The sequence below is a fragment of the Trichophyton benhamiae genome, assembly GCF_000151125.1.
Source record: "Trichophyton benhamiae CBS 112371 chromosome Unknown Abenha-G-c-322p01.r1, whole genome shotgun sequence".
Taxonomy (NCBI): Eukaryota; Fungi; Ascomycota; class Eurotiomycetes; order Onygenales; family Arthrodermataceae; genus Trichophyton; species Trichophyton benhamiae.
The window spans coordinates 931,452-945,800 of NW_003315110.1; the positions used below are offsets into that span (position 1 = coordinate 931,452).

General features: G+C 48.0%; 8 protein-coding genes across 8 annotated transcripts; 5 read left to right on the top strand and 3 right to left on the bottom strand.

The window, feature by feature from the left end:
- Positions 1-63: 63 nt before the first annotated feature.
- On the bottom strand, positions 64-1,153 carry ARB_06152 (uncharacterized protein; the record flags this gene model as incomplete). Its single annotated transcript, XM_003015794.1, has 2 exons — positions 64-282; positions 353-1,153. 2 exons carry the CDS (start codon positions 1,151-1,153, stop codon positions 64-66), a joined length of 1,020 nt encoding a protein of 339 aa, XP_003015840.1.
- A 234-nt stretch (positions 1,154-1,387) lies between these two features.
- Positions 1,388-1,810, top strand: ARB_06153 (uncharacterized protein; the record flags this gene model as incomplete). Its single annotated transcript, XM_003015795.1, has 1 exon — positions 1,388-1,810. One exon carries the CDS (start codon positions 1,388-1,390, stop codon positions 1,808-1,810), a length of 423 nt encoding a protein of 140 aa, XP_003015841.1.
- A 547-nt stretch (positions 1,811-2,357) lies between these two features.
- ARB_06154 (Sin3 complex subunit (Stb2), putative) lies at positions 2,358-4,988 on the top strand (the record flags this gene model as incomplete). The annotated part of the gene is made up of 1 exon (XM_003015796.1): positions 2,358-4,988. One exon carries the CDS (start codon positions 2,358-2,360, stop codon positions 4,986-4,988), a length of 2,631 nt encoding a protein of 876 aa, XP_003015842.1.
- A 372-nt stretch (positions 4,989-5,360) lies between these two features.
- On the bottom strand, positions 5,361-5,746 carry ARB_06155 (uncharacterized protein; the record flags this gene model as incomplete). The annotated part of the gene is made up of 2 exons (XM_003015797.1): positions 5,361-5,544; positions 5,649-5,746. 2 exons carry the CDS (start codon positions 5,744-5,746, stop codon positions 5,361-5,363), a joined length of 282 nt encoding a protein of 93 aa, XP_003015843.1.
- Positions 5,747-6,073: 327 nt separating this feature from the next.
- On the top strand, positions 6,074-8,055 carry ARB_06156 (uncharacterized protein; the record flags this gene model as incomplete). Its single annotated transcript, XM_003015798.1, has 5 exons — positions 6,074-6,132; positions 6,274-6,473; positions 6,534-6,704; positions 6,780-7,205; positions 7,283-8,055. 5 exons carry the CDS (start codon positions 6,074-6,076, stop codon positions 8,053-8,055), a joined length of 1,629 nt encoding a protein of 542 aa, XP_003015844.1.
- A 1,158-nt stretch (positions 8,056-9,213) lies between these two features.
- On the top strand, positions 9,214-10,236 carry ARB_06157 (uncharacterized protein; the record flags this gene model as incomplete). Its single annotated transcript, XM_003015799.1, has 4 exons — positions 9,214-9,371; positions 9,412-9,792; positions 9,866-10,139; positions 10,195-10,236. 4 exons carry the CDS (start codon positions 9,214-9,216, stop codon positions 10,234-10,236), a joined length of 855 nt encoding a protein of 284 aa, XP_003015845.1.
- Positions 10,237-11,033: 797 nt separating this feature from the next.
- On the bottom strand, positions 11,034-12,760 carry ARB_06158 (uncharacterized protein; the record flags this gene model as incomplete). The annotated part of the gene is made up of 5 exons (XM_003015800.1): positions 11,034-11,120; positions 11,183-11,606; positions 11,666-11,727; positions 11,787-11,939; positions 12,032-12,760. The coding sequence occupies 5 exons, from the start codon at positions 12,758-12,760 to the stop codon at positions 11,034-11,036; spliced, it is 1,455 nt and encodes a 484-aa protein (XP_003015846.1).
- Positions 12,761-13,350: 590 nt separating this feature from the next.
- Positions 13,351-13,973, top strand: ARB_06159 (uncharacterized protein; the record flags this gene model as incomplete). The annotated part of the gene is made up of 3 exons (XM_003015801.1): positions 13,351-13,461; positions 13,572-13,748; positions 13,815-13,973. The coding sequence occupies 3 exons, from the start codon at positions 13,351-13,353 to the stop codon at positions 13,971-13,973; spliced, it is 447 nt and encodes a 148-aa protein (XP_003015847.1).
- Positions 13,974-14,349: the final 376 nt, after the last annotated feature.

Sequence of the window (14,349 nt, forward strand, 5' to 3'; positions counted from 1 at the left end):
GAGAAACAAGAAGAGGGTATGAAGATAACTACACCGGGATAATGCGAGGCCGAAAAGAGATGGTTACAAGAGAAGCTTTCTAGCATCTTTAGCATGGCTTTCAGTTGGACAGTAGGGGCATTTAAATTTGTTGCCTTTACTAATTCTCATGAGTGATTGATGGGCAATGACATGTCCGCATGGCATTAGCATCGGGGGGTTTGCGTCTGTTGTCTGTTCCTTGGATACAGGACACACAAAGATAGAATGATACTGGTATGAGTGTGGAAGAGGGATTTCAACCTATAGGACTGGTTAAGACATGTACTTTGTATGAAAACGGAAACGGGAAAGAAAGCAAGCTGTCACTTACCGGTAGTTCGTTCTGGCTGGTCCATTCGGTTCGCTTTTCTTTCATGATTGTCTGGAGTTTTAGAAGGGTCGGTAAAGCGATTGCTCCTGCTGTGGCAGCGACGTATAAAGGTGATTCAGCTGAGAGGTTTAGTAAAGCGCAGAATTCGCCTTTAAAGGAGGTTGCAACCCTATCCCAGGAATCGGGATTGTTAAATATGGTGTTATAGGGAGAGTCTCCAAGGTTAGGCGCAAAAGCCATGGCACCCAAAAGTTGTTGAATTTCCGGAAGATAACGTCCCTGAAAGCCAGAGAACTCGCGTCTGGCGTATTCCAACGCCTTTAGCCTTCCATCTTGTACGGAAATGCCGGCTTCACCTCCTCCATGAAAGAGCCATACAAACTGAAGTTGGCAAAGTTCGAATTCAAGGTTACTCCCTCGAACATATAGGGCTTCGCGATGGTTCCGAGCCCATTCAATAGCGGGAAGAAGGTTTCGATTTTCTGTGAGTTCATGGAGCAACTCGTGCATGAGGAGGAACTGGCTTCGGATTTCACCAGACCGTAGACCTTCGATGTCTGGAATAGATTCGGACGCCTGTTGTTCGGCTTGTCCCATGGCTGTATCTAACTCTGATTCTGCATGTGTTCTCGATACTTCAGCTAGAAACGTGTCTGCCGTGGAAAATGCCCCCTCTCGTAGAAGGTGCATGGCCACCGCCCGGTTGACCAAAGCCGGCTGCGATAGGGAGTCATATTCGGTAGTGGGCAAAGGCTTGTCCTTGAATAGCTTTAGAATAAGACAATTAGCATTCCTCTGCATAATTCTAAATACGTAGACAGCCTAATCGAGTATTCCCAACCTTGTCCAGTGCTTTTGTATATTTATTCAATCCGCTATACCCTTCCTTTAGGTCGTTATTTGTGGCTTCAAACGAGGCTTTGATCGGATTTTGAAGCTTTGCAAGAGTGATAGAGGCGGAATTCGGATCTATAGATAACGGAATCAAGCGTCAGACAACTGTACAATAGCTAGGTACACCCAGCGGGGTAAGACATGGGGGTAAAGGAAGAACCAACCGTTCTCTATGGTCCTTCGAGCTTCCAGCAGCAAGTCAATAGTTGCCTGAACATCGTTGATGCACTTGGAGGCCTGGGCCTTCTTCCAGAGGCGCTGATGTTCTTTCTGGACCTGGTCCATCGTGAGTGTGGTCGTCCTCTGGCTAACTGCGGAGAAAGGTACTCATGTTCGCCTGGGGACCTCGAGACTCAAAGCACATATAATCCCAACTCGGCCAGATTGCTGAACTGCACTGCAAGATACCGTCAAAGGCTTATGGATAACAGCAAATGTCTGGAGGAAGCGTTGAGAGCAAAGAAGAGGGAGAAAGCAGCTGGAAATGTTTGGCAGCAGGTCGTTTCTTTTCGACGGGAAAGCCAGGCCTGCAGGGCCCGAAGCATGTCACATGGTCAACACTAACTAAAGGCAACTATTTATTCAAACTAAGGCAACCTTCAGCTATTGACTTTATGCACACCGAGTTATGCAGCCGTCTTGAATATCGAAGACCGCCAGCTCCGTCCAGGGAATGAGATTAGCCGGCTGATCCTATGGGTTGTCTCTTAGATACCGGCCATCTCCCTGCATATTCGCCGTCTTCGCCCTTTTTTTCTTCGCCTTAGAAAATGCTCCTACAAGTGACATCATCGGCCTTGCCTTAGCTTCTTCCCACCAGCATCTCAAGGACAACAAACAAACGCAGGAGAAATAGCGGCAGCTTGGAGGATGGCCTGCTATCGTCGCTGCTGCTTCGACTTGTCTGCCAACTCGTTCGTCTCAGCAAAGGGCCGACTGAAACAGCGACTGTACGTTGATCAGGGGGGGAAATAAAATAGAACATAAAAACACACCCTGGCTGCAGACCGGGAGTACGTCACCGAGAGGCGCATTTGTGCAGTTGTTTTCGGGCCGTCTGACAGGTAATACTTAAAAGATAAAAGGGGGAAATCCAAAGGGCAATATGAGCATGGATCCTGCTGGAACGACCAGCATCGCTTTAGTTGATGAGCGGTTGGAGCAATATGCTGCCCGTCAAGCCGCCGAAGCGCAGCAGTCCGAGCCTGGGACACCAACACAGCAGCCGACGTCTAGCAAGAGTGCCCAGCGTGTTTCATCGAAAGCATCTTTCCAGCGTTTGGTCCTTACAGACCCTGTTGCTTTCAAATATCTAGAGGAAGATCCTTGTGCAGTCACTATCAGCAGAAGATTGAGCATATCTGGATACCAAGTTTACATTGTTGAGCAGTGGGTTTGCTCGAGGGCACACCCCACATTTGTTATCAACACATACACCGGTGACAAATCCCACACGGTCATTGCCGGTGTGCTCAGTGTGCCGACGGATGAAAAGAAATGGAGTGAGCGGATGAGAGTTTACTTCAATGCAATGGACCAGTTCCATACCCGGAAGCAGGAGTCTAGCTTTGGAACTGTGATGGTCACGAATCTAAGCACATTTCCATCAATGCTTACTACAATTCCTGTTCAAGATGGAGATGTCGGACTTCACCTGGATGATTTCATTGTTAATGAGAACCTGAAGCGTCTAGGATGCTCTGGCAGAGCTGGTCTTACTGTCAAACCACCCGCGGCAGATACGCAAGCCAAGTTCCACCAGCTTTATCAAACGTGCGACAAAATTGAACTAAATACCTCTGTCAAGGAGCTGATACGTTTTTGTCAGCTGGCACTCGTAATGTTTCTTAAACTAGCACCTGAATACGCGGATGGGCTTCTCTGCAATCACACAGAACGAGCCATCCACGAGTGGTGGGCCGAAACTGGTTCTTTCCTTTATGGTATCGAACCCCTTGATGGAATCCTTGGCCCTACCACAGTAGCCGCGATTCTTGGAACTTTTATGGGTGCAAGAAACCGCTTACATGCATACGGAGCACCGGTATCCAAGGACCCATTTGATATCCATGGTTTTGAAAAAGGTATATACAGCTTTCAAAAAGCCCAGAGCCTCGAGAGGACACGGAGACTTGATAGTGTCACCTTGGAAAAACTGCATCGGGTTACGGCCAAAGCGGCTAGTGGGGAGGTGGGAGGTTTGCAGCGGGCGGTAAAGTCAACAGTAGCGGAACTTAGCGGTAAAGGAGGAGAAATGGTCATGGAGATGGTGGGAGGAGGCAAGGACAAAGCTGGCATTTCAGAGATTGAAACATACGAGATCGAACGGTTCATACAACTCATTACTGGAGACCATGCGAGATGGTTATGGCGTGGAAAGCCTAAGCCCCCATACGAAGCACGATACGACATTGGAGATGAAAGAATCTTTACACCAGACAGAGGCGGCGGTTATATCTGGACCCGAAGAAAAAAAGACGATTACCCTTCAAATCGCCCCAGTATTGAAGGAGATCAGAGGAAGCAAACAGACTCTCTAACTGCTGTTGATGACAAGGATCAGCTAAGGGTTACGCTCAAGCGTTCAGTTACCAACAAGGTGTCTGATGCTCGTGCTGGTCTCGGTAGGTTCAGGGATGCCGTTGGACTACCAACTTTACGCCCACACCACCACAAACATTCCAAGGAAAGCGTGGATTTAGACGCAAACCTATCCCCACAGCTCTTCATGGGGGAGACTCCGACAAGCACGAATTCTAAAGATGGAGGAGGGCCTGAGGGTTCTGCTCAGATGGATAGTGTGGCGTTATCAGAAGCTTGCCGACTTGAGCCCATAATAGACCAAAAAGGTTACAGCCCTTTGACTCCTCCAGAGCTTGGTCGTGCAAGGACATATGAATCCCTTCTTGGCAAAGAAATATCTCCTCCTGACAAAGCCCTCGACCTCAGGGAGGCCGAAGGGGTACTAGGAGGATCCGAAGTAACCGAACGAAAGCAAGACGGTGAATACCATGGCCTGATCCCTGTTACTAGGATCCGTCAACGCGCTCAAAGTGTGGGTTTACCAGAGCTGGATCGTCTGGTCTCGAAAGATAAAGCCTATCCACGCCGTTTATCCTCTAGCTACGCTGAAGAATACCTACTCCGCTGGGATGAGATAGGAGATATCTACTCCGAGGCAATTGACCCAACAGTGGGTCTTGCTGATGCTATCTTATATGAAGACATGATATTTTCTGATAATCAGGAGATTACCAAAAGGATTCGTGAAGTGGGAAGTACCGAAGTAAATTGGGTTGATGAAAAAGTGACGGTGGCGGAGAAGATTGAAAAAGCCGTCAAAGCCCGGGCATTAGAAACTCAAGCAGAGTATCAAAGAAAGCTGGTGGAGTTGAGGGAAATGTATGGAGCTTCCCGCGGGGCAATGGCCGAAGAAGAAGACGCATACATGCAAGTAGCGAAGAATGTTGAGATGATGAGTGAAAAGCTTGACTATGATGTTGATACCCTTCGTTCAAGAATTGAAGATGCAGAGGCTGTCTTGCGTGATTATGAACATGTCATCTCTAATCTTGAAAAAAGGACTGCATCCGTCCTAGATGGTCAAGAAGCTGAGAAGATATCTTGGATGCAATGGGTGCATGAGCTCTGGAACCGCCAACGAAACGGATTCCAAACCCAGACACTCAAAGACTATAACAAGGACAATTCTGCGAACTTCACTGGCGACAATGCAAGGTAACAGACAGCACGTATTCCCTTGGACGACTTTGTAAATACCTATAAAAATTTGCATATTATCATCTATAGATTAAATTTTAATGTTAACGTGGATTGAGCTCGTTATAGAGCCGATGAACCCAAAGAGAACCATATAACTGCATGCGTCCATGTCGTTAAAATATATTATAGCAAAGTATCACCACACACACATAGTATACATGGTCCCATCTGGTAACTGGGACTCCCCAAAAATGCTGTACCCTCCGCATCGTAGAAAAGAACCGTATTCATGACTAAACCAATCCAATGTTGCGCCATTCGTAGAGGAGAGCCTTGAAATATGATGAATGATGCAAGGAAGACCGAAGAGAGCTTATTCGCTGTTGAACACCTAGAGACCACCACCCATTCCAGCTGCCTGTTGCTGTTGCTGCTGCTGCATCTTCTCGGAGATTTTGATGTTCACTTCGAAGTATTTGCCGACGCATCGATCGAGACAGACGGATTCACCCTTGTTTAGGTCTCCTTCACGGTAGTCGGTTGGAATGCACTTCTTGATACAGCCGTTGGTAAGACTATATAGACAAATTAGTACTTTTTCAAGAAATTGGTAATGTAGGCAACGGGGACAAGCAAATGTCATTAACCCGTAGCAAAGGTAATAAGAATATATACATACCGGGTCATCATGTCTGTGACCATCTCGACCTCCAACTCGGCCTGTCTTATCTTCTCTTCGGAAGAGATCTGGGGACGACCGCCGAACAAGTAAGACATTTTCGCAGGGAGTTAATGGCGGTAGATAACGGTAGGAAGAGAAATGGCCCGAATCCGAGATGAAGCTGAAGAAGTGCTAACTGATGCTTTAATTGACGGTTGAGATGCCTTGATTGTTTTCTTTCTGCGAAGTTCAAAACTTTTTTTTGGCTTCGACGTCAGAAAGCCGCAAGGACGCTAAACCGGATTCAGCTGCCAGCCGCAGCTCTGCTGGAAGCTCGGGATAGAAAAAAAAGACATACAAATTCGATCTCACGTCCAAACCCACTGTCGACGTTCGTTTGATTTCTTGTATATACTTCGTTGGAATGCAGACCTGATGAGCTGATGCTATCCATCTGCTCTAACCCTCTATCCCAGGTATGCCTGGATAGGTTTCTTGCAAGGTACGTACCACAGTTATTTACTTATTCGCTTGCGGGAGAGAGGATGTAGCTGATATAAAGACCTAGGGGTGTTCGCCTGTCCTCGCTGCAATTGGGGAAGCAAGCGGCATGGAAACCAATCCGCACATTTACGAGCCATAGACAACTGCTCGAACAACAGGCCGCAAGCCCAACTCAGCAAACTCCGCAAGCTAGAGTCAGCGATATCCAGAAGACCTGGTCGAGCCCATATCCCAGGATAGGCCGCAGCTCATTGTCACTCACATGTGCGGAATTCCGGTCTAAATATGACGTTATACAGCCGGATGAGACGGTAGAAGAGGATACCGTGGTATTACATGGTATGATAATAAGTGCAAACGGGTCTGATAGTGATATTTCGTGCTAACACACACCTGTAGGGAGGATACGCTCTCAAAGAACTGCCGGAAAGAAGTTGGTATTCTTCGACCTTGTTCATAATGGACACAAGGTGCAGGTGCTCTGCAACCAGCGCGTGGTAGGAGAAGCTGGAATATCCCCGGAGAAGTTTAAGGAGTTCTACCATCTACTCCGCCGTGGTGACTCTTTCTGTAAGCACGCCATTGCGGTCCAACTTCTGCGTTTATTACAAGCAGCCCTCAAACTAACATGGGATTGACTCATAGCTGTGACCGGCAAACCACATCGAACTGGCCGAGGAGAATTAACTGTCAAGACGACGGAGCTCCCAAAGCTCATATCGCCGTGTCTGCATGATGTGCCCGTCCACCAAAAGGAGCTTGAGATATCTCCATATGAGCGCCATGTTGAACTGCTTTCCAGTCCTAGTGCCGCCAACATTCTTCGAGCTCGATCGCTGATAACACATTCCATGAGAAACTTCTTCGCCAACAGGGAATTCATGGAAGTTAACACCCCAATCCTTGCGTCAAAGTCAGGCGGTGCCATTGCCCAGCCCTTTGTCACGAGTGCTACCGAATTCCCTGATCGACCATTGTCACTTAGGATAGCTCCCGAGCTGTGGCTTAAACGACTAGTAGTTGGAGGGTTCGACAGGGTGTTTGAAATCGGGCCTTCATTCCGCAACGAGGGTGAGTGGTGGCCTGGTATATGGCGGCAGATAAATCGTTGGGAGAAGTGAGTCACAGCTGACAGCATGTCCATGTAGGCCTTGACAAAACGCATAACCCGGAGTTTACCACGTGTGAATTCTACCAAGCCTTTGCAGATCTTGAATCCCTGATCGAGACCACAGAGTCACTGCTCTCAACCCTAGCCTTGGAGGTCCAACAACTGAACAAGAAATTGAACAACTCACTAAGCCCGACAACAGTGAGCTTTACAGGGCCGTATCGACGGGTTGATTTTATCCCTGCCATCGAGGAGGCGATTGGTAGGAAATTACCCGACCTGCAGTCCGATAATGCTCTATCACAAGTCAAGGAGATATTTGCAAACCTCTCGCTCCCTCTACCGGCCCACGAGACTCTTCCCCGGCTTCTCGACAAACTCTGTTCAACTTATGTCGAATCGCAGCTGATCGAGCCTACTTTCATCATGAACCACCCTGAATGCATGTCCCCGCTATCTAAATCATACCGCCATCCAGAAAGTGGACAGATTGTGTCAGCACGAGCCGAGCTGTTTGTCGAGGGTAAGGAGATAATGAACATGTATGAGGAGGAAAACTCTCCCTTTGAGCAGCGACGGAAGTTCCAGCAGCAGTTATCCTTCCGAGACCCTGAGAATGCAGGCGAGCTTGACGAGGGATACCTCCAGACACTTGAGTGGGGGTTACCACCTACTGGAGGTTGGGGGTGTGGCATCGACCGTCTTTGTATGCTGTTCACAGGTGCCCGACGGATCAGTGATGTGCTGAGCTTTGGCAACCTCCGGAGTGTGACAGCCACGTCCGAGCCTGGGCCTTCCTCGAGGCAGTGACGGATGCAAGCTGCCTTTTCCCCGTTTACCGGGACTCGTCTGAAATACCTTGACCAGACATGTATTTATATAATTTTGATACAGACTCTTGATGTTGACAGGCCGAATGTTAGCTATCACAACGGCTACCCGCATCCCTGTACATTGCCACTCACTTCCACATGCAGTCAATAACCCCCGTCAAGTATAGGCCCATCAGCCAGGAACGGTGAAGAATGAAACACCTTGGAATACGAGTAACCATCCGCCTAGTAGTCGTATACAAGTGGTTCTCTTGAGGATGGACAAGTGATCTCCACACACACTGCTGCAGCCTCTTCCAACTATCCATGCCTCCGGAACCATCCCACCTCTCGCCATCCATGTAACGAAATTGAGTTCCGACCACTTCGTACATGATAGTCTGACCTGTCGCTCCGCTTGATGTGTTGGATATGGCGTAAGTAAAAGCTGTCGGCCTAGTTTGCTCACCATGTAACACCAGGAGGCCGCCTGTGATGTGTTATAGTTATGTAATACACTATATGTGCAAGGATCATCCCGCCCGTTCCCCTTCCTGGGCAAAGTGGATCCACCCTCCACCTCTTACTGGCTGCAAAAAGTGGACCAATTTAAGTCATGTGACTTCGTGTGAGTCACGCGTGGCTGCAACGCGTCTTTGACCTCATTCGTCGCGTCGTCGGAGCTATGCAGAAGTTGACTTCCTTGCAAAGAGTAATAAGTAGGGAATATAAAAAGACGTCGCAGGCAAAAAAGGGGGGCCAAAAGCAAGGAAAGGAAAAGGATGCAGATTAGACGCAGTTTGGATACGCCTAGCTGGCCCTGTAACGGCTGGTTTCCTTGTCGTTCGGCCGGTGGAGGTATCAAAGACGAAAAACCTGCTGCACATCCTGGCATAGACTATCCTTTTTTCCCATTGAGGCATGGAGACGTCGCAGCTATATAAGTGGCCCTCGCCCACTCTGATCTCAGTCTGCTTTTCTCTCTTCAACTGTCGGGCACTCGAAGGGTTTCTGGATGTTGCTAACCAGAATTTAGGCAGCAAGGCAGCCAAGTTTGCCACTCGGGGACAGAGAGTAAACAGAGGATATCTACCGGGGTATTGAGTACTGCTTTCGATATCAGACGGAACTTCATCTGTAAACCGACAAAGGAATCATGTTTGTCAAACGGTCTCACAGCAATGCCGAGAGCTTCTCAAAGTATCGAGCTGGCAAGTCCTCGAGTCGGTCGAAGAGATCATTCAAAGATTCCTCTCTTAGTACCTCGAGGAGGTCTGAGTCTGCCCGCCATTCAGACTCCTCTCCGATTACCGAGTAAGTGACCAACGGTACATTTTGTCTCTTTATATATTAGGTCCAAAGACTCATTCGTTCTTTCAACTACTAGTAACCTCAATTCCGCCATCATCACCATTTGTGTCGGGCCTGACCAGCGTCTCTTTGCTGCCCATGAGGATGTGCTCTGTGTATCCCCCTACTTCTCTGCCTGTTGTCGTGGCCAGTTCTATGAATCCCATACCAAACGCATAAACTTGCCAAATGAGCAACCAGAGATACTTTCATCCATCCTCGAGTATCTTTACAAGGGGGATTATTACCCTCGCTTGATGCATAACAAGCGTCGGGATACTTGGCTGCTGGAGGACACTGATACCACAGGCTCAAGGCCTTCAGCTGAGTCTACCATTGTCAACCAGGCCGATGGCACCTTGATACTAAAGGACACTGCTATATAGTCAGTTATATTTCCCTTCGACTGTCTATATATGTTTTTGGTCTTCCTTTTGTTACTAACTTAATGTATCTAGCTGTGCTGCTGAACGATACGGGCTAGACGAACTGAAGAGGCTGGCTCTTCGAAAGCAAGGCCTCCAGACAGCTATACAATGCAGCACCATCCTATCCAGTGCTCGGTACGCCTATGCAAATACCCCTGACAGTGACTCGAAGCTCAGAGCCCATTATCTTGCGTTGATTATCCGCTCGCGGTCAACATTCAAGCGTAGCGGTACCATGCAACTGGAGATGGAAGAGGGAGGGAAACTATTCTTTGACCTCTTTGTTGCCATGTGTAATCATATGGTATGTCTATAGCCTTTGCCGTTCCGTCTTGAATAGTGCTAACATCCATTTCTAGGATGACCTTACAAATGCCTCGAAGTCACCCTTCTCTCGTTAGCTCCTGAGCCCTCCCCCCCCCCCCCCCCCCCCTCCCCCATTTCGAGGCCTCCACTCATTACTCACTATTATGCATCGACCGGCTCACTCATACTAACTGTACGATACCATCTCTTGATCAGTTGCCATCTAAGATGACAATATCTTTTCCCCGTTTTCTCTACCAATACCCAGAATTATACTACTGAAGCCCAAGTGAGCTTCTTCATACAATTTAATATGTACAATATTCATTTCCTGTCGCTCTCTTTTTCTCCATTTCTTCGTGATGCGTTTGTTACCCATTCTATCTCTATAAAATTGGACCGACCAGGTATGTCGATGACTGTATTGCTTACTCCATTCTTTTCCACCATCTCCTATGTTTACCTTATACCAGGCTTTGGCGCATTAGTGTTTCTATATTATCCATGTTCCTTTATAACGTTTCCTGTTTCTCAGGCTCGGGTTTAGGGTCTTTCTTGTCGTGGTGCTTTCTTGGTTATCTCATCAAATTGTCAAGTGTCTAGGTCTTGCTTGATTTCGATTATCATGCGCAAACAGTTGTCCATTCCTCTTATATGATCGGGGATTATCTCGACTGGATTGGACAGGTTGTATGTTCTTTCTCAGCTTTTTAATGCAATTCTCTCTTAACTCTTAAACACATTTCACAGGTTCTGTTGTCACTACGGGTTTTCGAGTTAGAGTATCTGTATAGGATAATAAGGGCCGTAGATATGTGGAATAAATTTATTTCTGCTGATTTTTATAAGAATATCTATTGTCATTAATTATATTAACGGGCAGCTAAGTAAGTTATACGCCAGTGCCAGGGAATGCTGTGCCACCCTTACTTAACACCACTATTCCTCGCTCACGGGCGATGTATCCCTTCATAAGGTTCTACAACAAGCGTTAGCAAATTCCAGATCCGTAAATATCAAAGTCTCAAGGCTTGTACATACCTTGTAAATCATATTTGAGAGGTAACACTCAACTTCATCCAAGTCCACCTTGGATTTCTGCTGCGTGTTTCCTGTGCCTAGTCTCATTGCAGCTGCGAACTCTTTAACTGGCACTCTCGTCCGTCTGATCGGTGGCTGACCGTTTACTGGCGGATCATACCCACCGGCAATGAATACTTTTCTAAATAAGTTTCTAATAGCGAGATCCCGACCTCGTTCAATGGGGAGGTAGATCCGTCGCTTGACAAATTCGTTTTCACTGCCGGCCATAGCTGCATCGACGCCAGCCAGGTCTCCTTTACGGATGCATTTGCTGAGTGGGCCAAACAGTCTTTCTATACGGGGGTATCTGGACAGCAGACGGGCTGATGGGAGGGTATTTGTATTAACAATATGGCAGGGTATAAGGTATGTCAGGATGAGTCTACGCCTGGTCAGTGACGAGGATATCTTAAAATTGAGCAAAGTTTTATTTATACGTACTCTCTGTTTCGATGTGAATCCGCGCGGCAAAGTTCCCAGGCAGCTGTTAGGTGTTCCTCGGCCTATTGCTCGTTAGCAGGGATATAAGTGTGAATGATAGCCTGGAATGATGGCACTTTACCTCTACATAACCTTCTTCTAGGAAGCAGATGACACCGAGATAGTACTTGAAGGTGACGATGTGAGACTTAGGAAAGGCTTCCATTGGCGGTAGTTCGGCCTGGGATGCTTTCATTGCGGAGAGCAAGTTCCTACAAGGTGGTATGGAGCCCAGCTACAGGAAAGACAAGTAAGGTTGTTAGGTAAAGATAGAGAAAAAAAAAAGGGGGGCAGCCAATGTCAGGTTAGAGTGCATCGCCCGCATACCTTGAAGTACGTCTTAAACGCAAGATTGATGGTGTTATAAACTCCCCATTTACGAGATTCTTCGATAGGGGCCCTATTAGATACAAAGAGAAAACTCAGAATACAACCAGACGATGGAAGGACAATAAGACGAACAACATCTAATGCATACCTGTCATGGAGACACACAGTGTACATTCTGCTGATTATCCGTGAAGTCTCTTCCAGCTTTGCATTCTTGCTCACGTCTCCAACGATGTCGTCTTGGAATCCATCGTTAAAAGTAGAAGCGGGATCCTGCGCGGCCTCTGCATCGGCCTTGATAGCGAATATCCGCAGATACTTGCCAACCACGTATAAAACAGGCAGAGTCCAGGCTTCCAGAGTGGAACTTGAGTAGTTTGTATTCAGCAGGACTGCGATGTCCTTCCAGTGGCCAAAGAGAGCTGTCCAGGTTCCCCTGCCACTCAGGGCGAAGTTGGGGTCATCGAGCTTTACCAGCTCTCCGGCAGCTTTCCAGAAGGCAATGTAAATGTCGACCCAGGCATTGCCTTCCTGCTTGGGCAGTTTTGTTCCCGTCACTCGGTCCTGAAGGAGGCCGTATCTGATATCTGAGGCGACGCTGAGGCTGTTGGTGGTATTGTAGAACGCCCGCAGACGCGGTATGTCGACGGGGTTCAGCGTTGCCGCCAGCGCCTCGCCTGAGCCCGTAGACTGAGCCTTCTTGAACTCTGCAAATAGCGACGTCATCTTGTCATCTTTTCTCTTCCTTCGTCTCTCCTCACTCTGTCCTCACTCTGCCCTTGCTTCTCATCTATCTAGATCGCCGTTCGCTGTTCGCCGTCGCCGTCACCCTCCAGGTCGCCCTTGAAGTCGCTCAGTTGGAAGGTTCCGCGATGCCAAGACCAGCATCCCAAAAGCGGACTAGCGCATCGCCTCGCCCTTCTAAGCGAAACCCACAGCCCTAAAGAAGAACCACGAAAAAGCGACAATTTCTCGATCTTCAACCGCGAACTCTCGTTGAAGACCACAGCAACGACAATATCTCAAGGTAAGAGGCCTCTGTACTGTTCTGCCGCCCGTGGAATCGCTGCTAACTGTTTTTTTCCAGATGGGTAAGTCATGTTCTTCCAGCAATCGCGACTCCGAATCCCTCGACTTCATACAAAATTATCCATAGAAAGAAAAAAAATAAAAAGACCTGAATGCGCACTCTCTCACCAGCGGAATGCACACTGCAACATTGATCTGACCATGGAAATGTAGGGCGTCTCAACGAATACCAGGTGATCGGGCGCCATTTGCCCACCGAAACCCAGCCCACCCCCAAGCTGTACCGCATGAGGATTTTCGCACCCAACACTGTCGTGGCCAAGTCAAGATTCTGGTACTTCCTCGGCAAGATGCGCAAGGTCAAGAAGGCCAGCGGTGAGATCGTTGCTGTCAACGTGGTATGAACGAGCAAGAACCCAGATAAAAAAACCTCCCAGCCCAAAGACTGGCGGGAAGTTGAGAATCCAGAGGAGAGTTGTGATTGCTAAGATGGTTGCCATTGGAATAGATCCACGAGAAGCGACCACTCAAGGTCAAGAACTTCGGTATCTGGATTGTCTACGACTCTCGCTCCGGCACACACAACATGTACAAGGAGTACCGAGAGATGTCTAGAACCGATGCCGTCGAGTCCATGTACCAGGACATGGCCGCCCGCCACCGTGCCCGATTCAGATCCATCCACGTATGTTACACGGACTTTCAACGGGGAGAAGCAGAGAAAGAGAGAATACTGACTTTTCTGCAATAGATCCTCAAGGTCGTCGAGATTGACAAGACCGAGAGCATCCGCCGCCCATACATCAAACAACTGCTCAGCAAGGGCCTCAAGTTCCCTCTCCCTCACCGTGTCGCCAAGCCCACCAACAAGAAGCTCTTCTCTGCCTCGAGACCATCTACTTTTGCTTAAACGGGTTTTTTTCTTTGTTTATGAAGCGCGGATCAAAATCAGAGGGAGTTAAAGCTGTTGACGGTGGTGGAAAGGGGAAATCTTTCTTTCTTTTTCTTACAAAAGAGAGATCGGAAAAAAAGGACACGGACTGTATTATGATGATAGACCTTGGCGAGATGTCATGCCGTTGGAAGCAGATGAGAGAGAAAGAATCCCCCAAGTCCGACGGGACAACATGGCATCTGGGTCTAGATAGTTATGGTGCAGGTATCGACCGTTGTGGCCCTGGATCGATGAACGGCTGCTATGTTGTAGCTTAATGAACAACAAACTTTTACTCATGTTCACCTTGCGGTCTGTAACTTGTCGTCTGTAGAGAGATGTCATCGTCGAT